Source organism: Cuculus canorus, chromosome 36 (genome assembly GCF_017976375.1).
Source record: "Cuculus canorus isolate bCucCan1 chromosome 36, bCucCan1.pri, whole genome shotgun sequence".
In the NCBI taxonomy this organism is placed as follows: Eukaryota; Metazoa; Chordata; class Aves; order Cuculiformes; family Cuculidae; genus Cuculus; species Cuculus canorus.
The window spans coordinates 324470-345216 of record NC_071436.1 but is presented as its reverse complement, the minus strand read 5'-3'; the positions used below and the strand labels follow the sequence as shown (position 1 = coordinate 345216).

Below are 20747 nucleotides of genomic sequence, written 5' to 3'. Positions count from 1 at the left end.
TACGAGGGGCGTGAGGGCACGAGGGTGTCGCGTGAGGGCACGAGAGTGTCACACGAGGGCCGTCAGGGCACGAGAGTGTCATATGAGGGGTGTGAGGGCACGAGAGTGTTGCACGAGGGCTGTCAGGGCACAAGAGTGTCACACAAGGGACATGAGGGCACGAGAGTGTTGTACGAGGGCTGTGAGGGCACGAGGGTGGAGCACGAGGGCATCACATGAGGGGCGTGAGGGCACGAGAGTGTTGTACGAGGGCCGTCGGGGCACGAGGACGGAGCACGAGGGGTGTGAGGGCACAAGAGTGTCACACGAGGGCCGTCAGGGCACGAGGGTGTTGCACGAGGGGCGTGAGGGCACGAGGGTGTGAAGGCACGAGGGCTGTGAGAGCACGAGGGCGTCACACAAGGGGCGTGAGGGCACGAGGGTGTTGCACGAGGGGCATGACAGCACCAGGGTGTCACACGAGGGCTGTGAAGGCACGAGGGTGTCGCACAAGGGACGTGAGGGCACGAGGGCATTGCACGAGGGCTCAGAGGGCAAGAGGGTGGAGCACAAGGGCTGTGAGGGCACGAGGGCATCGCACGAGGGCTGTGAAGGCACAAGGGTGGAGCACGAGGGGCGTGAGGACACGAGGGCTTTGCACGAGGGCTGTGAGGGCACAAGGGGTGTGAGGGCACGAGGGCGTCGCACAAGAGCTGTGAGGGCACGAGGGCATCGCACGAGGGGTGTGAGCGCACGAGGGCCGTGAGGGCACGGGGGCTTTGCACGAGGGCTGTGAGGGGACCTCTGTGAGACTTGAGAAGCGCAACGCGAGGGCTTCGCACGAGGGCGTCGCACGAGGGCTTCACACGAGGGCTTCACACGAGGGGCGTGAGAGCTCCTCTCTGGGCTTTGGGAAGGGCACTGCGAGGGCATCGCACGAGGGGCGTGAGGGGACCTCTCTGCGCCGTGGGAAGGAAACCACGAGAGCTTCGCACGACGGCCTCGCACGAGGACCACCGCTTTGGGTCCCCTCAGCGCCATTGACGCCGTTCCCATTCTCTTTGGTTCCCACTGACGCCGTTCCCATTCTCTTTGGTTCCCATTGACGCCGTTCCCATTCTCTTTGGTTCCCATTGACGCCGTTCCCATTCTCTTTGGTTCCCATTGACGCCGTTCCCATTCTCTTTGGTTCCCACTGACGCCGTTCCCATTCTCTTTGGTTCCCATTGACGCCGTTCCCATTCTCTTTGGTTCCCACTGACGCCGTTCCCATTCTCTTTGGTTCCCACTGACGCCGTTCCCATTCTCTTTGGTTCCCACTGACGCCGTTCCCATTCTCTTTGGTTCCCATTGACGCCGTTCCCATTCTCTTTGGTTCCCACTGACGCCGTTCCCATTCTCTTTGGTTCCCATTGACGCCGTTCCCATTCTCTTTGGTTCCCACTGACGCCGTTCCCATTCTCTTTGGTTCCCACTGACGCCGTTCCCATTCTCTTTGGTTCCCACTGACGCCGTTCCCATTCTCTTTGGTTCCCATTGACGCCGTTCCCATTCTCTTTGGTTCCCACTGACGCCGTTCCCATTCTCTTTGGTTCCCACTGACGCCGTTCCCATTCTCTTTGGTTCCCACTGACGCCGTTCCCATTCTCTTTGGTTCCCACTGACGCCGTTCCCATTCTCTTTGGTTCCCATTGACGCCGTTCCCATTCTCTTTGGTTCCCACTGACGCCGTTCCCATTCTCTTTGGTTCCCACTGACGCCGTTCCCATTCTCTTTGGTTCCCATTGACGCCGTTCCCATTCTCTTTGGTTCCCACTGACGCCGTTCCCATTCTCTTTGGTTCCCATTGACGCCGTTCCCATTCTCTTTGGTTCCCACTGACGCCGTTCCCATTCTCTTTGGTTCCCATTGACGCCGTTCCCATTCTCTTTGGTTCCCACTGACGCCGTTCCCATTCTCTTTGGTTCCCACTGACGCCGTTCCCATTCTCTTTGGTTCCCACTGACGCCGTTCCCATTCTCTTTGGTTCCCACTGACGCCGTTCCCATTCTCTTTGGTTCCCACTGACGCCGTTCCCATTCTCTTTGGTTCCCATTGACGCCGTTCCCATTCTCTTTGGTTCCCACTGACGCCGTTCCCATTCTCTTTGGTTCCCACTGACGCCGTTCCCATTCTCTTTGGTTCCCACTGACGCCGTTCCCATTCTCTTTGGTTCCCATTGACGCCGTTCCCATTCTCTTTGGTTCCCATTGACGCCGTTCCCATTCTCTTTGGTTCCCACTGACGCCGTTCCCATTCTCTTTGGTTCCCGTTGACGCCGTTCCCATTCTCTTTGGTTCCCACTGACGCCGTTCCCATTCTCTTTGGTTCCCATTGACGCCGTTCCCATTCTCTTTGGTTCCCACTGACGCCGTTCCCATTCTCTTTGGTTCCCACTGACGCCGTTCCCATTCTCTTTGGTTCCCATTGACGCCGTTCCCATTCTCTTTGGTTCCCACTGACGCCGTTCCCATTCTCTTTGGTTCCCACTGACGCCGTTCCCATTCTCTTTGGTTCCCGTTGACGCCGTTCCCATTCTCTTTGGTTCCCACTGACGCCGTTCCCATTCTCTTTGGTTCCCACTGACGCCGTTCCCATTCTCTTTGGTTCCCACTGACGCCGTTCCCATTCTCTTTGGTTCCCACTGACGCCGTTCCCATTCTCTTTGGTTCCCATTGACGCCGTTCCCATTCTCTTTGGTTCCCACTGACGCCGTTCCCATTCTCTTTGGTTCCCACTGACGCCGTTCCCATTCTCTTTGGTTCCCATTGACGCCGTTCCCATTCTCTTTGGTTCCCACTGACGCCGTTCCCATTCCCTTTGGTTCCCACTGACGCCGTTCCCATTCTCTTTGGTTCCCACTGACGCCGTTCCCATTCTCTTTGGTTCCCACTGACGCCGTTCCCATTCTCTTTGGTTCCCACTGACGCCGTTCCCATTCTCTTTGGTTCCCACTGACGCCGTTCCCATTCTCTTTGGTTCCCACTGACGCCGTTCCCATTCTCTTTGGTTCCCACTGACGCCGTTCCCATTCTCTTTGGTTCCCACTGACGCCGTTCCCATTCTCTTTGGTTCCCACTGACGCCGTTCCCATTCTCTTTGGTTCCCATTGACGCCGTTCCCATTCTCTTTGGTTCCCACTGACGCTGTTCCCATTCTCTTTGGTTCCCACTGACGCCGTTCCCATTCTCTTTGGTTCCCACTGACGCCGTTCCCATTCTCTTTGGTTCCCACTGACGCCGTTCCCATTCTCTTTGGTTCCCACTGACGCCGTTCCCATTCTCTTTGGTTCCCACTGACGCCGTTCCCATTCTCTTTGGTTCCCATTGACGCCGTTCCCATTCTCTTTGGTTCCCACTGACGCCGTTCCCATTCTCTTTGGTTCCCGTTGACGCCGTTCCCATTCTCTTTGGTTCCCATTGACGCCGTTCCCATTCTCTTTGGTTCCCGTTGACGCCGTTCCCATTCTCTTTGGTTCCCATTGACGCCGTTCCCATTCTCTTTGGTTCCCACTGACGCCGTTCCCATTCTCTTTGGTTCCCATTGACGCCGTTCCCATTCTCTTTGGTTCCCATTGACGCCGTTCCCATTCTCTTTGGTTCCCACTGACGCCGTTCCCATTCTCTTTGGTTCCCACTGACGCCGTTCCCATTCCCTTTGGTTCCCACTGACGCCGTTCCCATTCTCTTTGGTTCCCACTGACGCCGTTCCCATTCTCTTTGGTTCCCACTGACGCCGTTCCCATTCTCTTTGGTTCCCACTGACGCCGTTCCCATTCTCTTTGGTTCCCACTGACGCCGTTCCCATTCTCTTTGGTTCCCACTGACGCCGTTCCCATTCTCTTTGGTTCCCATTGACGCCGTTCCCATTCTCTTTGGTTCCCATTGACGCCGTTCCCATTCTCTTTGGTTCCCATTGACGCCGTTCCCATTCTCTTTGGTTCCCATTGACGCCGTTCCCATTCTCTTTGGTTCCCACTGACGCCGTTCCCATTCTCTTTGGTTCCCATTGACGCCGTTCCCATTCTCTTTGGTTCCCATTGACGCCGTTCCCATTCTCTTTGGTTCCCACTGACGCCGTTCCCATTCTCTTTGGTTCCCACTGACGCCGTTCCCATTCCCTTTGGTTCCCACTGACGCCGTTCCCATTCTCTTTGGTTCCCACTGACGCCGTTCCCATTCTCTTTGGTTCCCATTGACGCCGTTCCCATTCTCTTTGGTTCCCACTGACGCCGTTCCCATTCTCTTTGGTTCCCACTGACGCCGTTCCCATTCTCTTTGGTTCCCACTGACGCCGTTCCCATTCTCTTTGGTTCCCATTGACGCCGTTCCCATTCTCTTTGGTTCCCACTGACGCCGTTCCCATTCTCTTTGGTTCCCGTTGACGCCGTTCCCATTCTCTTTGGTTCCCATTGACGCCGTTCCCATTCTCTTTGGTTCCCATTGACGCCGTTCCCATTCTCTTTGGTTCCCACTGACGCCGTTCCCATTCTCTTTGGTTCCCACTGACGCCGTTCCCATTCTCTTTGGTTCCCATTGACGCCGTTCCCATTCTCTTTGGTTCCCATTGACGCCGTTCCCATTCTCTTTGGTTCCCACTGACGCCGTTCCCATTCTCTTTGGTTCCCATTGACGCCGTTCCCATTCTCTTTGGTTCCCACTGACGCCGTTCCCATTCTCTTTGGTTCCCACTGACGCCGTTCCCATTCTCTTTGGTTCCCACTGACGCCGTTCCCATTCTCTTTGGTTCCCACTGACGCCGTTCCCATTCTCTTTGGTTCCCACTGACGCCGTTCCCATTCTCTTTGGTTCCCACTGACGCCGTTCCCATTCTCTTTGGTTCCCATTGACGCCGTTCCCATTCTCTTTGGTTCCCACTGACGCCGTTCCCATTCTCTTTGGTTCCCACTGACGCCGTTCCCATTCTCTTTGGTTCCCACTGACGCCGTTCCCATTCTCTTTGGTTCCCATTGACGCCGTTCCCATTCTCTTTGGTTCCCACTGACGCCGTTCCCATTCTCTTTGGTTCCCATTGACGCCGTTCCCATTCTCTTTGGTTCCCATTGACGCCGTTCCCATTCTCTTTGGTTCCCATTGACGCCGTTCCCATTCTCTTTGGTTCCCACTGACGCCGTTCCCATTCTCTTTGGTTCCCACTGACGCCGTTCCCATTCTCTTTGGTTCCCACTGACGCCGTTCCCATTCTCTTTGGTTCCCACTGACGCCGTTCCCATTCTCTTTGGTTGCCACTGACGCCGTTCCCATTCTCTTTGGTTCCCACTGACGCCGTTCCCATTCTCTTTGGTTCCCACTGACGCCGTTCCCATTCTCTTTGGTTCCCATTGACGCCGTTCCCATTCTCTTTGGTTCCCACTGACGCCGTTCCCATTCTCTTTGGTTCCCACTGACGCCGTTCCCATTCTCTTTGGTTCCCACTGACGCCGTTCCCATTCTCTTTGGTTCCCACTGACGCCGTTCCCATTCTCTTTGGTTCCCACTGACGCCGTTCCCATTCTCTTTGGTTCCCACTGACGCCGTTCCCATTCTCTTTGGTTCCCACTGACGCCGTTCCCATTCTCTTTGGTTCCCATTGACGCCGTTCCCATTCTCTTTGGTTCCCATTGACGCCGTTCCCATTCTCTTTGGTTCCCATTGACGCCGTTCCCATTCTCTTTGGTTCCCACTGACGCCGTTCCCATTCTCTTTGGTTCCCATTGACGCCGTTCCCATTCTCTTTGGTTCCCACTGACGCCGTTCCCATTCTCTTTGGTTCCCACTGACGCCGTTCCCATTCTCTTTGGTTCCCACTGACGCCGTTCCCATTCTCTTTGGTTCCCACTGACGCCGTTCCCATTCTCTTTGGTTCCCACTGACGCCGTTCCCATTCTCTTTGGTTCCCACTGACGCCGTTCCCATTCTCTTTGGTTCCCACTGACGCCGTTCCCATTCTCTTTGGTTCCCATTGACGCCGTTCCCATTCTCTTTGGTTCCCACTGACGCCGTTCCCATTCTCTTTGGTTCCCACTGACGCCGTTCCCATTCTCTTTTGTTCCCACTGACGCCGTTCCCATTCTCTTTGGTTCCCATTGACGCCGTTCCCATTCTCTTTGGTTCCCACTGACGCCGTTCCCATTCTCTTTGGTTCCCACTGACGCCGTTCCCATTCTCTTTGGTTCCCATTGACGCCGTTCCCATTCTCTTTGGTTCCCACTGACGCCGTTCCCATTCTCTTTGGTTCCCACTGACGCCGTTCCCATTCTCTTTGGTTCCCACTGACGCCGTTCCCATTCTCTTTGGTTCCCACTGACGCCGTTCCCATTCTCTTTGGTTCCCACTGACGCCGTTCCCATTCTCTTTGGTTCCCACTGACGCCGTTCCCATTCTCTTTGGTTCCCACTGACGCCGTTCCCATTCTCTTTGGTTCCCACTGACGCCGTTCCCATTCTCTTTGGTTCCCGTTGACGCCGTTCCCATTCTCTTTGGTTCCCACTGACGCCGTTCCCATTCTCTTTGGTTCCCATTGACGCCGTTCCCATTCTCTTTGGTTCCCACTGACGCCGTTCCCATTCTCTTTGGTTCCCACTGACGCCGTTCCCATTCTCTTTGGTTCCCACTGACGCCGTTCCCATTCTCTTTGGTTCCCACTGACGCCGTTCCCATTCTCTTCGGTTCCCATTGACGCCGTTCCCATTCTCTTTGGTTCCCACTGACGCCGTTCCCATTCTCTTTGGTTCCCACTGACGCCGTTCCCATTCTCTTTGGTTCCCACTGACGCCGTTCCCATTCTCTTTGGTTCCCATTGACGCCGTTCCCATTCTCTTTGGTTCCCACTGACGCCGTTCCCATTCTCTTTGGTTCCCACTGACGCCGTTCCCATTCTCTTTGGTTCCCACTGACGCCGTTCCCATTCTCTTTGGTTCCCACTGACGCCGTTCCCATTCTCTTTGGTTCCCACTGACGCCGTTCCCATTCTCTTTGGTTCCCACTGACGCCGTTCCCATTCTCTTTGGTTCCCATTGATGCCGTTCCCATTCTCTTTGGTTCCCATTGACGCCGTTCCCATTCTCTTTGGTTCCCGTTGACGCCGTTCCCATTCTCTTTGGTTCCGGTTGACGCCGTTCCCGACCCCTTTGGTTCCCCCCATCGCCGGTGGTTGCCGTTCCGCGCTGTTCACCTCCGTCTCCGCTCTCTCCGCAGCTCTTGGAGCAGGCCTTGGTGATCGAGGAGCAGCTCCGCCGCGCCGCGTACCTCAACATGACGCAGGACCCGAGCCACCCGGCCATGGCCCTCAACACCCGCTTCGCCGAGGTGGAATGTTTGGCCGAGAGCCACCAGCACTTATCCAAGGAATCGCTGGCGGGGAACAAACCCGCCAACGCCGTCCTCCATAAGGGTAAGAGACGCGGGGGCGCGCGCGGGCGCCGCCGTGGCCGCTGCCTTTAGGCGCCGCTCCTCTGTACCGCGCTCTGCATCATTAAAGTGGGGTTCCTCCTCTCAACCGCCTCCCGGTGTCTCCTTGGTCGGCGCGGGCGGAAAAAGGGGGAGACGGAGAGGAGGGGGGCGGGAAAGGAGGCGCGAGGGGAAGGGGAAATGGGGGGGAAAGGGGGGAGAGGGGAGAGGGGAGGGGGGTGGAGGGGAGTGGAGGGGGATCGGAGTGGGCTCAGAGGGAGATTGGAGTGAGCTCGGAGTGGAGCTCAGAGTGGAGCTCAGAGTGGGCTCAGAGTGAGGTTGGAATGGGCTCAGAGTGGAGCTCGGAGTGGACTCGGAGTGTGCTCAGAGGAAGATTGGAGTGGGCTCGGAGTGGAGCTCAGAGTGGAGCTCGGAATGAGGTCGGAGTGGGCTCGGAGTGGAGCTCAGAGGGAGATCGGAGTGAGCTTGGAGTGGAGCTCGGAGTGGGCTCAGAGTGGAGCTCAAGAGGGAGCTCAGAGGGGGCTCAGAGGGAGCTCGGACTGAGGTCGGAGTGAGCTCAGGGTGAGGTCGGAGTGAGCTTGGAATGAGCTCGGAATGAGGTCAGAGTGGGCTCGGAGTGGAGCTCAGAGGGAGATTGGAGTGGAGCTCGGAGTGGAGCTCAGAGTGGGCTCGGAGTCGGCTCGGAGGGAGCTCGGAGTGGGCTCGGAGTGGAGCTCAGAGTGGAGCTCAGAGTGGAGCTCGGAGTGGAGCTCGGAGGGACCTCGGAGTGGGCTCAGAGTGGAGCTCGGAGTGGAGCTCAGAGTGGAGCTCAGAGTGGAGCTCGGAGTGGAGCTCAGAGTGGAGCTCAGAGTGGAGCTCAGAGTGGAGCTCAGAGTGGAGCTCAGAGTGGAGCTCGGAGTGGGCTCAGAGTGGAGCTCAGAGTGGAGCTCGGAGTGGAGCTCAGAGTGGAGCTCAGAGTGGAGCTCGGAGTGGGCTCAGAGTGGAGCTCAGAGTGGAGCTCAGAGTGGAGCTCAGAGGGAGCTCAGAGTGGAGCTCAGAGTGGAGCTCGGAGTGGAGCTCAGAGTGGAGCTCGGAGTGGAGCTCAGAGTGGAGCTCGGAGTGGAGCTCGGAGGGACCTCGGAGTGGAGCTCAGAGTGGAGCTCGGAGTGGAGCTCGGAGTGGAGCTCAGAGTGGAGCTCAGAGTGGAGCTCGGAGTGGAGCTCAGAGTGGAGCTCGGAGTGGAGCTCAGAGTGGAGCTCAGAGTGGAGCTCGGAGTGGAGCTCAGAGTGGAGCTCAGAGTGGAGCTCAGAGTGGAGCTCGGAGTGGAGCTCAGAGTGGAGCTCGGAGTGGAGCTCAGAGTGGAGCTCAGAGTGGAGCTCAGAGTGGAGCTCAGAGGGAGCTCGGAGTGGAGCTCGGAGTGAGCTCAGAGTGGAGCTCAGAGTGGAGTTCAGAGTGGGCTCAGAGTGAGCTCGGAGTGGAGCTCGGAGTGGAGTTCAGAGTGGGCTCAGAGTGAGCTCGGAGTGGAGCTCGGAGTGGAGCTCGGAGGGAGATCGGAGTGGGCTTGGAGTGGAGTTTGGAGTGGAGCTCGGAGTGGGCTCAGAGTGGAGCTCAGAGTGGGCTCGGAGTGGAGCTCGGACTGAGGTCGGAGTGAGCTCGGAGGGAGCTCAGAGGGAGCTCGGAGTGGAGTTTGGAGTGGAGCTCAGAGTGGAGCTCAGAGTGGAGCTCAGAGTGGGCTCGGAGAGAGCTCGGAGTGGGCTCGGAGTGGAGCTCAGAGTGGAGCTCAGAGTGGAGCTCGGAGTGGAGGTCAGAGTGGAGCTCGGAGTGGAGGTCAGAGTGAGCTCGGAGTGGGCTCAGAGGGAGCTCGGAGTGGAGCTCAGAGTGGAGCTCAGAGTGGAGCTCGGAGTGGAGCTCAGAGTGGAGCTCGGAGTGGAGGTCAGAGTGGAGCTCGGAGTGGGCTCAGAGGGAGCTCGGAGTGGGCTCAGAGTGGAGCTCAGAGTGGGCTCAGAGTGGAGCTCAGAGTGGGCTCAGAGGGAGCTCGGAGTGGAGCTCGGAGTGGGCTTGGAGTGGGCTCAGAGGGAGATCGGAGTGGAGCTCGGAGTGGGCTCAGAGTGGAGCTCGGAGTGGAGCTCTGAGTAAGGTTGGAGTGAGCTCGGAGTGAGCTCAGAGTGGAACTCAGAGTGGAGCTCTGAGTAAGGTTGGAGTGAGCTCGGAGTGAGCTCGGAGTGGAGTGGGCTCGGAGGGAGTCGGTGTAAGTGCGGCTTTGGCTCAGAGGTGGCTCATAACGAGCTCGGAGTGATTTTGGAGTGAGGTCAGAGTGAGGTTGGAGTGAGCTCGGAGTGAGCTCCGAGTGAGGTCAGAGTGAGCTCGGGGTGAGCTTGGAGTGAGCTCAGAGTGAGCTCGGAGTGAGGTTGGAGTGAGGTCAGAGTGAGCTGAGAGTGAGCCTGGAGTGAGCTCAGAGTGAGGTTGGAGTGAGCTCGGAGTGAGTCGGTGTAAGTGTGGCTTCATCTTGGAGTCGGTTCATAACGAGCTCGGAGTGAGCTCGGAGTGAGCTCAGAGGGAGCTGAGAGTGAGCCTGGAGTGAGGTTGGAGTGAGCTCGGAGTGTACTCGGGTAGAGCTCAGAGTGAGTTCAGGGTGAGTCGGTGTAAGTGCGGCTTCAGCTCAGAGTCGGTTCATAACGACCTCGGAGTGACCTCGGAGTGAGCTCGGAGTGAGCTCTGAGTGAGTGTAAGCGCAGCTTCATCTCAGACTCAGTTCATAACGAGCTCGGAGTGAGCTCGGAGTAAGCTCGGAGTGAGCTCGGAGTGAGCTCAGCTTTGGCTCGGAGTGGGCTCATAACGAGCTCGGAGTGAGCTCGGAGTAAGCTCGGAGTGAGCTCAGCTTTGTCTCGGAGTGGGCTCATAACGAGCTCGGAGTGAGCTCGGAGTAAGCTCGGAGTGAGGTCAGAGAGATCTTGGAGTGAGCTTGGAGTGAGCTGGGATTGAACTCGGTGTAACCTTGGAGGATGTTCTGAGTGAGCGTGGAGTGAGCTCCGAGCTTGGAGTAAACTCATTGTGAGCTCGGAGTAATCTCGGACTGAGCTCCGAGTGAGCTCTGAGTGGGAGTGGAGCGCCGCCGAGTATCCCCTGAGTACCTCCTCCCCCTCCCCTGACCCTTCCGATCCCCTCTAAGTAACCCCGGAGTAACCTCCTGGTTACCCATTGGTAACCCATCAACTACCCCTTAGTAACCCCTTAGTTAACCGGGAGTAACCTACGCGTTACTCATCAGGAACCCCTCAAGAAACCTTTAGTAACCCATTAGTAACCCCTTAGTTACCCACAGGCGCCTCCCGAGGGCCTCGTTACGCACTCGTAACTAATGAGTAGCCCATAATTAACCGGTAGTAGCCTGCGCTTAAGCTGTTAGTAACCTGTGAGTTACCCACCGACGAGCTGTTAACCAGTGGTTAGTAAACGTGCTGCTGGTTAGCAACGACTAAGCTCTTAGTAAACCGTGAGTAGATTGGTAGTAAGCGGTCAGTAAGCTCCAAGTTAACTCCCAGCGAGCTGGCGGCGACCCTGGAGGAGCCATTAAGGCGGGAGGAAGCGTTTAACCCCAACCGTGCTGTTAGTTAGCAACGAGTAAGCTCTTAGTAAACCATGAGTAAAGTGGTAGTAAGCTCCAAGTTAACTCCGAGCGCTCTTTCGCCGGCCCTGTGGCTGAGCCGTTAAAGCTGAGCTGTTACTCGCATTGTGCTGCTGGTTAGCAACGAGTAAGCTCTTAGTAAACCATGAGTAAAGTGGTAGTAAGCGGTTAGTAAGCTCCATGTTAACTCCGAGAGAGCTGTTTTCAACCCTATCTGAGCCGTTCAGGTGGGAGGAAGCGTTTAACCCCAACCATGCTGTTAGTTAGCAACAAGTAAGCTCTTAGTAAACCATGAGTAGATTGGTAGTAAGCTCCAAGTTAACTCCGAGCGCTCTTTCGCCGACCCTGTCTGAGCCGTTAAGGCGGGAGGAAGCGTTTAACCCCAACCATGCTACTAAGCAACGAGTAAGCTCTTAGTAAACCATGAGTAAATTGGTAGTAAGTGCTTAGTAAGCTCCAATTTAACTCCGAGAGAGCTGTTTTCAACCCTGTCTGAGCCGTTAAGGCGGGAGAAAGCGTTTAACCCCAACCGTGCTGTTAGTAAGCAATGAGTAAGCTCTTAGTAAACCATGAGTAAAGTGGTAGTAAGCTCCAAGTTAACTCTGAGCGCTCTTTCGCCGACCCTGTGTGAGCCGTTAAGGCGGGAGGAAGCGTTTAACCCCAACCATGCTACTAAGCAACGAGTAAGCTCTTAGTAAACCATGAGTAAAGTGGTAGTAAGTGCTTAGTAAGCTCCAATTTAACTCCGAGCGCTCTTTCGCCGACCCTGTGTGAGCCGTTAAGGCAGGAGGAAGTGTTTAACCCCAACCATGCTGTTAGTAAGCAATGAGTAAGCTCTTAGTAAACCATGAGTAAAGTGGTAGTAAGCGCTTAGTAAGCTCCAATTTAACTCTGAGCGCTCTTTCGCCGACCCTGTGTGAGCCGTTAAGGCAGGAGGAAGTGTTTAACCCCAACCATGCTGTTAGTAAGCAATGAGTAAGCTCTTAGTAAACCATGAGTAAAGTGGTAGTAAGTGCTTAGTAAGCTCCAATTTAACTCCGAGTGAGCTGTTTTCAACCCTGTGTGAGCCGTTAAGGCGGGAGGAAGCATTTACCTCCAACCGTGCTGTTAGTTAGCAATGAGTAAGCTCTTAGTAAACCATGAGTAAAGTGGTAGTAAGCGCTTAGTAAGCTCCACGTTAACTCCGAGTGAGCTGTTTTTGACCCTGTGTGAGCCGTTAAGGCGGGAGGAAGCGTTCTGACCCCCCCCCCCCCCGGAGCGTGGCGGCGGCTGCGAGTAAGGTGCGAGTAAGGTGGGAGTGAGGCGGGGTTTAACGGGGGGGCCGCTGTCTCCGCTGCCCCCAGTGCTGAACCAGCTGGAGGAGCTGCTGAGCGACATGAAGGCGGACGTGACGCGGCTGCCCGCCACCCTCTCGCGCATCCCCCCCATCGCCGCCCGCCTCCAGATGTCGGAGCGCAGCATCCTCAGCCGCCTCGCCAGCAAAGGCACCGACAGCCACCCCCCCACCGTGAGTCTCCGGGGGGGGCGGCGGGGGGGGGGGGGGCTGAGAGCGTGGGGGGGGGCTGAGAGCGTGGGGGGGGGGGCTGGGTGCCATGGGGGGGGGGCTGAGAGCTTGGGGGGGGGCTGAGAGGATGGGGGGGGGAACTAAAACTATGGGGGGGGGCACTGGGTGCCATGGGGGGGGGGCTGAGAGCATTTGGGGGGGCACTGGGTGCCATGGAGGGGGGCTAAAACTATGGGGGGGGCACTGGGTGCCATGGGGGGGGGCTGAGAGCATGGGAGGGGGGGCTAAAAACCATGGGGGGAGGGGCTGAGAGTATGGGGGGGGGCACTGAGTGCCATGGGGGGGAGGGCTGAGACCATGGGGGGGGGCTGAGAGTATGCGGTGGGGGGGCTGAGAGCATGGGGGGGGGGCTGAGATATGGGGGGGGCACTGGGTGCCATGAGGGGGAGGGCTGAGACCATGGGGGGGGGCTAAAACCATGGGGGGGGGGGGCTGAGAGCATGGGGGGGGGGCTGAGAGCTTGGGGGGGGGCTGAGAGGATGGGGGGGGGAACTAAAACTATGGGGGGGGGCACTGGGTGCCATGGGGGGGGGCTGAGAGCATGGGGGGGGGGCACTGAGTGCCATGGGGGGGGCTGAGAGGATGGGGGGGGGCACTGGGTGCCATGGAGGGGGGCTGAGAGCATGGGGGGGGGCTGAGATATGGGGGGGGCACTGGGTGCCATGGGGGGGAGGGCTGAGACCATGGGGGGGCGTTGAGAGCATGTGGGGGGGGCCACTGGGTGCCATGGGGGGGGCACTGGGTGCCATGGGGGGGGCTGAGAGGATGGGGGGGGGGGGCACTGAGTGCCATGGGGGGGGCTGAGAGGATGGGAGGGGGGGCTAAAACTATGGGGGGGCACTGGGTGCCATGGGGGGGGGCTGAGAGCATTTGGGGGGGCACTGGGTGCCGGGGAGGGGGGCTGAGAGCATGGGAGGGGGGCTGGGTGCCATGGGGGGGGGGGCTGAGAGCATTGGGGGGGCTGAGAGCATGGGAGGGGGGCCTAAAACTATGGGGGGGGGGCTGAGAGTATGGGGGGGGGGCCTAAAACTATGGGGGGGGGCGGCTGGGTGCCATGGGGGGGGGGGGTTTGAGAGCATGGGAGGGGGGGGCTGAGAGGATGGGGGGGGTGAGATATGGGGGGGGCTAAAACCATGGGGGGGGGGGGCTGAGAGCATGGGGGGGGGTTGAGAGCATGGAAAGGGGGGGCTGAGAGGATTGGGGGAGGCTAAAACTATGGGGGGGGGGCTGGATGCCATGGGGGGGGCACTGGATGCCATGGGGGGGGGTTGAGAGCATGGGGGGGGGCTGATGCATGGAAAGGGGGGGCTGAAGCCATGGGGGGGGGCACTGGGTGCCATGGGGGGGGCTGAGAGCATGGGAGGGGGGGCTAAAACTATGGGGGGGGGGGCTGAGAGCATTTGGGGGGGCACTGGGTGCCATGGGGGGGGGGGTTGAGAGCATGGGGGGGGGGGCTAAAACTATGGGGGGGGGGGCTGAGAGCATTTGGGGGGGCACTGGGTGCCGGGGAGGGGGGCGCTGAGAGCATGGGGGGGGGGCACTGGGTGCCATGGGGGGGGGGGCTGAGAGAATGAGGGGGGGGCTGAGAGCGGGGGGGGGCACTGGGTGTGATGGGGGGGGCACTGGGTGCCATGGGGGGGGTTGAGAGCATGGGGGGGGGGGCTGAGATATGGGGGGGTCACACCATGGGGGGGACTGAGATCATGGGGGGGGCTAAAATCGGGGGGGGCACTGGGTGCCATGGGGGGGGGGGCTGAGATATGCGGGGGGGGTCACACCATGGGGGGGCTGAGAGGATGGGGGGGGCAGTGGGTGCCATTGTGGGGGGGCTTTGAGATCATGGGGGGGGGCTAAAACCAGGGGGGGGGGGCCTGAGATTATGGGGGGGGCTGAGAGCATGGGGGGGGGGGGCTAAAGCTATGGGGGGGGTCGCTGAGAGCATTTGGGGGGGCACTGGGTGCCATGGGGGCGGGGGCTGAGATTATTGGGGGGGCCCTAAAACCATGGGGGGGGGGTCCTGGATATTGGGGGGTCCATTTGGGGGGGTTCCTGGATATTGGGGGGGGGTCTATTGGGGGGGGGGTCCTGGATATTGGGGGGGTCTATTGGGGGGGGGGTCCTGGATATTGGGGGGGTCTATTTGGGGGGGGTCCTGGATATTGGGGGGGTCTCTTGGGGGGGGGGTCCTGGATATTGGGTGGTCTATTTGGGGGGGGTCCTGGATATTGGGGGGGGTCTATTTGGGGGGGGTCCTGGATATTGGGGGGGTCTATTGGGGGGGGGTCCTGGATATTGGGGGGGTCTATTTGGGGGGGGGTCCTGGATATTGGGGGGGGGTCTATTTGGGGGGGGGTCCTGGATATTGGGGGGGTCTATTTGGGGGGGGTCCTGGATATTGGGGGGGGTCTGTTTGGGGGGGGGGAGGTCCTGGATATTGGGGGGTCTATTTGGGGGGGGGGGGATCCTGGATATTGGGGGGGGGTCTATTTGGGGGGGGTTTCTGGATATTGGGGTGTCTATTTGGGGGGGTCCCCCCCAATGGCACTATTTGGGGGGGGTAGTTTGACTCTATTTTGTCCCCCCCCCCCCTCAGACGTTCCCGCCGGGGCCCTACGCCACCCCCCCCCAGTTTTGGGGGTACCTTTGGGACCCCCCCGGCCGGAGCCCTTCCCCCCCCCCCCCGGGGGGGCCAATTACAGTCAGATGCCGCCCGGCTCCTTCATCACTGGTGAGGGGGGGGGTTTTTGGGGGGGGGGTCCCCTAAATTGGGGGGGGGTCCCCTAAATTGGGGGGGAGGGTCCCCTAAATTGGGGGGGGGTCCCCTAAATTGGGGGGTTGGGGGTGTTCTGGGTGTTGGGGGGGGGTGTGAAATATATTGGGTTCATTGGGGGGGGGGTCCCATTATGGGGGGGTCTATTTGGGGGGGGGGTCCCATAATGGGGGGGGTCCATGGGAGGGACCCATTATGGGGGGGTCTATTGAAGGGGGAGTCCCATAATGGGGGGGTCCGTGAGGGGGGGGTCCCACACATCTGAGTCCATTGGGGGGGGGGGTTCCAAGGATGGGGGGGGCTCTATAGAGGCGGGGGTCCCATAATTGGGGGGGGGTCCATGGGGGGGGTCCCAGGATGGGGGGGTCTATGGGGGGGGGGCCATGAGGGGGGTCCCAGGATGGGGGGGGGTCCCATAATAGGGGGGTCTATGGGGGGGGGGAATCACACAATGGGGGGGGGGGGTGTCCCACAATGGGGGGTCCCACAGTGGGGGGGGTCCCACAATGGGGGGGGTCCATGGGGGGGGGTCCCACACACCTGAGTCCTTTGGGGGGGGTCCCAGGATGAGGGGGGGTCCCACAATGGGGGGTCCATTGAAGGGGGGGTCCCACAATGGAGGGGTCCACAATGGGGGGGGTCCTATAATGGGGAGTTGCATGGGGGGGGTCCCATAATGGGGGGATCCTATAATGGGGGGTCCACAATGGGGGGGTCCACAATGGGGGGGGTCCCACAATGGGGGGGGTCCCATAATGGGGGGATCCCACAATGGGGGGATCCCACAGTGGGGGGGGTCCCACAATGGGGGGGTCCTATAATGGGGGGTCCACACTGGAGGGGTCCCACAAGGGGGGGGGTCCCCACAATGGGGGTTCCATTGAAGGAAGGGGTCCCACAATGAGGGGGGTCCATTAAAGGGGGGGTCCCACAATAGGGGGGTCCCCCAATGAGGGGGTCTATTGGAGGGGGGGTCCCACACTGGGGGGGGTCTATGGGGGGGGGGATCACGCAATGGGGGGTGTCCATTGTGGGGGGGCAGTCCCAGGATGGGGGGGGGGGGGCGGCTCCATAGGGGGGGGTCCCACACTGGGGGGGGTCTATTGAAGGGGGTTCCCATAATGGGGGGGTCCATCGGGGGGGGGTCCCACAATGGGGGGAGGGGTCTCCATAGGGGGGGTCCATTGAAGGGGGGGGTCCCATAATGGGGGGGGGTCCCACACACCTGAGTCCTTTTGGGGGTCCCACAATGGGGGGGGTCCATTGAAGGGGGGGTCCCACAATGGGGGGGGGTCCCACAATAGGGGGGTCCCCACAAAGGGGGGGTCCATTGAAGGGGGGGGGTTTATATTTCCAGAACCCCTCAGTCCTCACCAGATGGGGTTTATTTTTTGGGGGTACAGTGCAGAGGGGGCTGTTTTTAGGGGTGGGGGGGTCTGTTTTTGGGGGGAGGGGGTCCCCCTAACCCTGTGCCCCCCCCCCCCAGCTGCCAACGGCCCCCCCGTGCTGGTGAAACGCGAACCCGAAGGCCCCGACAAGAAAGAGCTCCGCGGGGGCGAAGTCATCTGCATCGACGACTGAAAAAGGGGGGGTCCCCCCCCCAAATCCATTCCCCCTCAACCCCCCCCCCCCCAAAAAAACCCCCACAAACCCTCTTGGGACCCCCCCAGATTTGCCATAGAGGGGTAACAATGGAAGGGGGAGGGGGGGGCAACTGCCAAAAAACAACCCCCGAACCCCCACTTTTGAGGGGGGGGGGGGCACCATTCTGGGGGGGCCCCAAAAAAAAGGGCCATTGAAGACTATAAATACGAATATAGACATTTATTATGGGGGGGGGGTAATTGGTAGCCACATGGTGGCCACATCCCCCCCCCCTCGGTGTGTGTCCCCCCCCAAATCTGTGCCCCCCCCCCCCCATTCCGTGTCCTGACCGCCCCCCCCCCAATATTCCAAACCCCCCCCCCCCCCCCCCCCCCCCCCAAAAAATTCCGGGTTCGGACACTCGTGTAACCGCAGCAGAAGTAAAAGGGTTCCTTGGCTACGGCGGAGGGGGCTCCCATTCGCCCTCGGGGGCCACCAAAGGGGGGGCGGTGGCTACCGTGGGGTGGGCGACCAACGGCCATAGAGTGGCCTCCAACGGTCATAGAGTGACCACCAATGGCCATAGAGTGGACACCAGCGGCCATAGAGTGACCACCAATGGCCATAGAGTGGACACCAGCGGCCATAGAGTGACCACCAATGGCCATAGAGTGGACACCAGCGGCCATAGAGTGGCCGCCAACAGCCATAGAGTGGCTGCCAACGGCCGTAGAGTGGCAACCAACGGCCGTAGAGTGGCAACCAACGGCCATAGAGTGGCCGCCAACGGCCATAGAGCGGCCACCAATGGCCATAGAGTGGCAACCAACGGCCATAGAGTGGCCGCCAACGGCCATAGAGTGGCAACCAATGGCCGTAGAGTGGCCACCAACGGCCGTAGAGTGGCAACCAATGGCCGTAGAGTGGCCACCAACGGCCATAGAGTGGCCACCAACGGCCATAGAGTGGCAACCAATGGCCGTAGAGTGGCCACCAACAGCCATAGAGCGGCCACCAACGGCCATAGAGTGGCCACCAACGGCCATAGAGTGGACACCAACAGCCATAGAGTGGCCACCAACGGCCGTAGAGTGGCCACCAACAGCCATAGAGTGGCAACCAATGGTCATAGAGTGGCCACCAACGGCCATAGAGTGGCCACCAACGGCCGTAGAGTGATCACCAACGGCCATAGAGTGGCCGCCAACGGCCGTAGAGTGGCAACCAACGGCCATAGAGTGGCCACTGGGGTGGATTTTATGGTGGCCACCGTGGGATGGGCAACCAGGTGGTGGTGGCCACCAACAGCCATAGAGTGGCCACCAACGGCCATAGAGCGGGCACCAACGGCCATAGAGTGGCCTCCAACAGCCATAGAGCGGCCGCCAACGGCCATAGAGTGGCCACCAACGGCCATAGAGTGACCACCAATGGCCATAGAGCGGCAACCAACGGCCATAGAGTGACCGCCAATGGCCATAGTGGCCACCAACGGCCATAGAGTGGCCACCAATGGTCATAGAGTGGCCACCAACAGCCGTAGAGTGGCAACCAACGGCCATAGAGTGGCCACCAACGGCCATAGAGTGGACACCAACGGCCATAGAGTGGCCACCAACGGCCATAGAGTGGCAACCAACGGCCATAGAGTGGCCGCCAATGGCCATAGAGTGGCCACCAACGGCCATAGAGTGGCCACCAACGGCCATAGAGTGGCAACCAACGGCCGTAGAGTGGCAACCAACGGCCGTAGAGTGGCCGCCAACGGCCGTAGAGTGGCCGCCAACGGTCATAGAGTGGCAACCAACGGCCATAGAGTGGCAACCAACGGCCATAGAGCAGCAACCAATGGCCATAGAGTGACCGCCAATGGCCATAGAGTGGACACCAACGGCCATAGAGTGACCACCAACGGCCATAGAGTGGCAACCAACAGCCGTAGAGTGGCCACCAACGGCCATAGAGCGGCCACCAACGGTCATAGAGTGGTCGCCAACGGCCATAGAGTGGCCGCCAACGGCCGTAGAGTGGCCGCCAACGGTCATAGAGTGGCAACCAACGGCCGTAGAGTGGCCACCAATGGCCATAGAGTGGCCACCAACGGCCGTAGAGTGGCAACCAACGGCCGTAGAGTGGCCACCATGGGAGTGGGCAACCAACAGCCATAGAGTGGCCACCAAATCCCCTCAAAATCTCCCCCAAAATGCACCGTTTGGGTCTGATTTTCTCCAATTTCCCCCCAAAATTGCAGTTTTTACCCCAAATCCCCTCAAGAACTCCCCCAAAATCCCACTTTGACCTCAAATCTTCTCCCATTTCCCCTCAAACTCCACAAAATTACCTTTTTTTACCCCAAATCCCCTCAAAACCTCCCCCAAAATGCACCGTTTGGGTCGAATTTTCCTCAATTTTCCCCTCAAACTCCTCAAAATGCACTTTTTTTTACCCCAAATCCCCTCAAAAGCTCTCCCAAAAAGGTCATTTTTACCCCAAATCCCCTCGAACTCCCTCAGATTCCAAATTTTACCTCAAATCCCCCCAATAATTCCCCCAAAATGCAATTTTTACCTCAAATCTTCTCCAATTTCCCCTCAAACTCCACCAAATTTCCTTTTTTAACTCCAAATCCCCTCAAAAACTCCACCGTTTGGGTCGAATTTTCTCCATTTTCCCCTCACAGTCCCCAAAATGCACTTTTTTTACCCCAAAATGCCACTTTTACCTCAAATCTCCTCACATCCCCTCCCCAAATCCCCCCCAAAATGCGATTTTTACCTCAAATCTTCTCCAATTTCCCCTCAAACTCCACAAAATTACCTTTTTTTACCCCAAATCCCCTCAAAACCTCCCCCAAAATGCACCGTTTGGGTCGAATTTTCCTCAAATTTCCTCTCAAACTCCTCAAAATGCACTTTTTTTTACCCCAAATCCCCTCAAAAGCTCTCCCAAAAAGGTCATTTTTACCCCAAATCCCCTCAAACTCCCTCAGATCACGACTTTTACCTCAAATCCCCCCAATAATTCCCCCAAAATGCAGTTTTTACCTCAAATCTTCTCCAATTTCCCCTCAAACTCCACCAAATTACCTTTTTTTACCCCAAATCCCCTCAAAACCTCCCCCAAAATGCACCGTTTGGGTCGAATTTTCCGCCATTTTCCCCTCAGATTCCCCAAAATGCACTTTTTTTACCCCAAAATCCCACTTTGACCTCAAATTCCCTCCAATTTCCCCCAAACTGCCCCAAAATGGCGGTTTTTTACCCCAAATCCCCTCCAAAACTCCCCCAAAAAAACCCTCAATGACTCCAAACCCCCCACGGTACTTCCAGGACCTTTATTGCTGTGGGGCACAGCTCAATGTGGGGCAGCTGTGGGGCAGCTATGGGGCACAGCTCCATGTGGGGCCGCTGTGGGGCAGAGCTCGATGTGGGGCAGCCGTGGGGCAGAGCTCGATGTGGGGCAGCTGTGGGGCACGGCTCAATGTGGGGCAGAGCTCGATGTGGGGCAGCTGTGGGGCAGCCGTGGGGCAGAGCTCGATGTGGGGCAGCTGTGGGGCAGCCGTGGGGCACGGCTCAATGTGGGGCAGAGCTCGATATGGGGCAGCCGTGGGGCAGAGCTCGATGTGGGGCAGCTGTGGGGCAGCCGTGGGGCACGGCTCAACGTGGGGCAGATGTGGGGCAGCCGTGGGGCAGAGCTCACTGTGGGGCAGCCATGGGGCAGGACTCGATGTGGGGCAGCTGTGGGGCAGCCACGGGGCACGACTCGATGTGGGGCAGAGCTCGATGTGGGGCAGCTGTG

General features: G+C 58.9%; 1 protein-coding gene across 1 annotated transcript in view; it reads left to right on the top strand.

Moving 5' to 3' along the window:
- CHD3 (chromodomain helicase DNA binding protein 3) overlaps positions 1-16961 on the top strand; it is an 86550-nt gene extending 69589 nt beyond the window's left edge. Inside the window, 6 exon segments of the mRNA XM_054052721.1 lie at positions 7215-7410; positions 12375-12538; positions 15189-15215; positions 15217-15270; positions 15272-15323; positions 16852-16961. Of these exon segments, the coding sequence (XP_053908696.1) occupies positions 7215-7410; positions 12375-12538; positions 15189-15215; positions 15217-15270; positions 15272-15323; positions 16852-16946 (588 nt within the window). The 3' untranslated portion in view covers positions 16947-16961.
- Positions 16962-20747: the final 3786 nt, after the last annotated feature.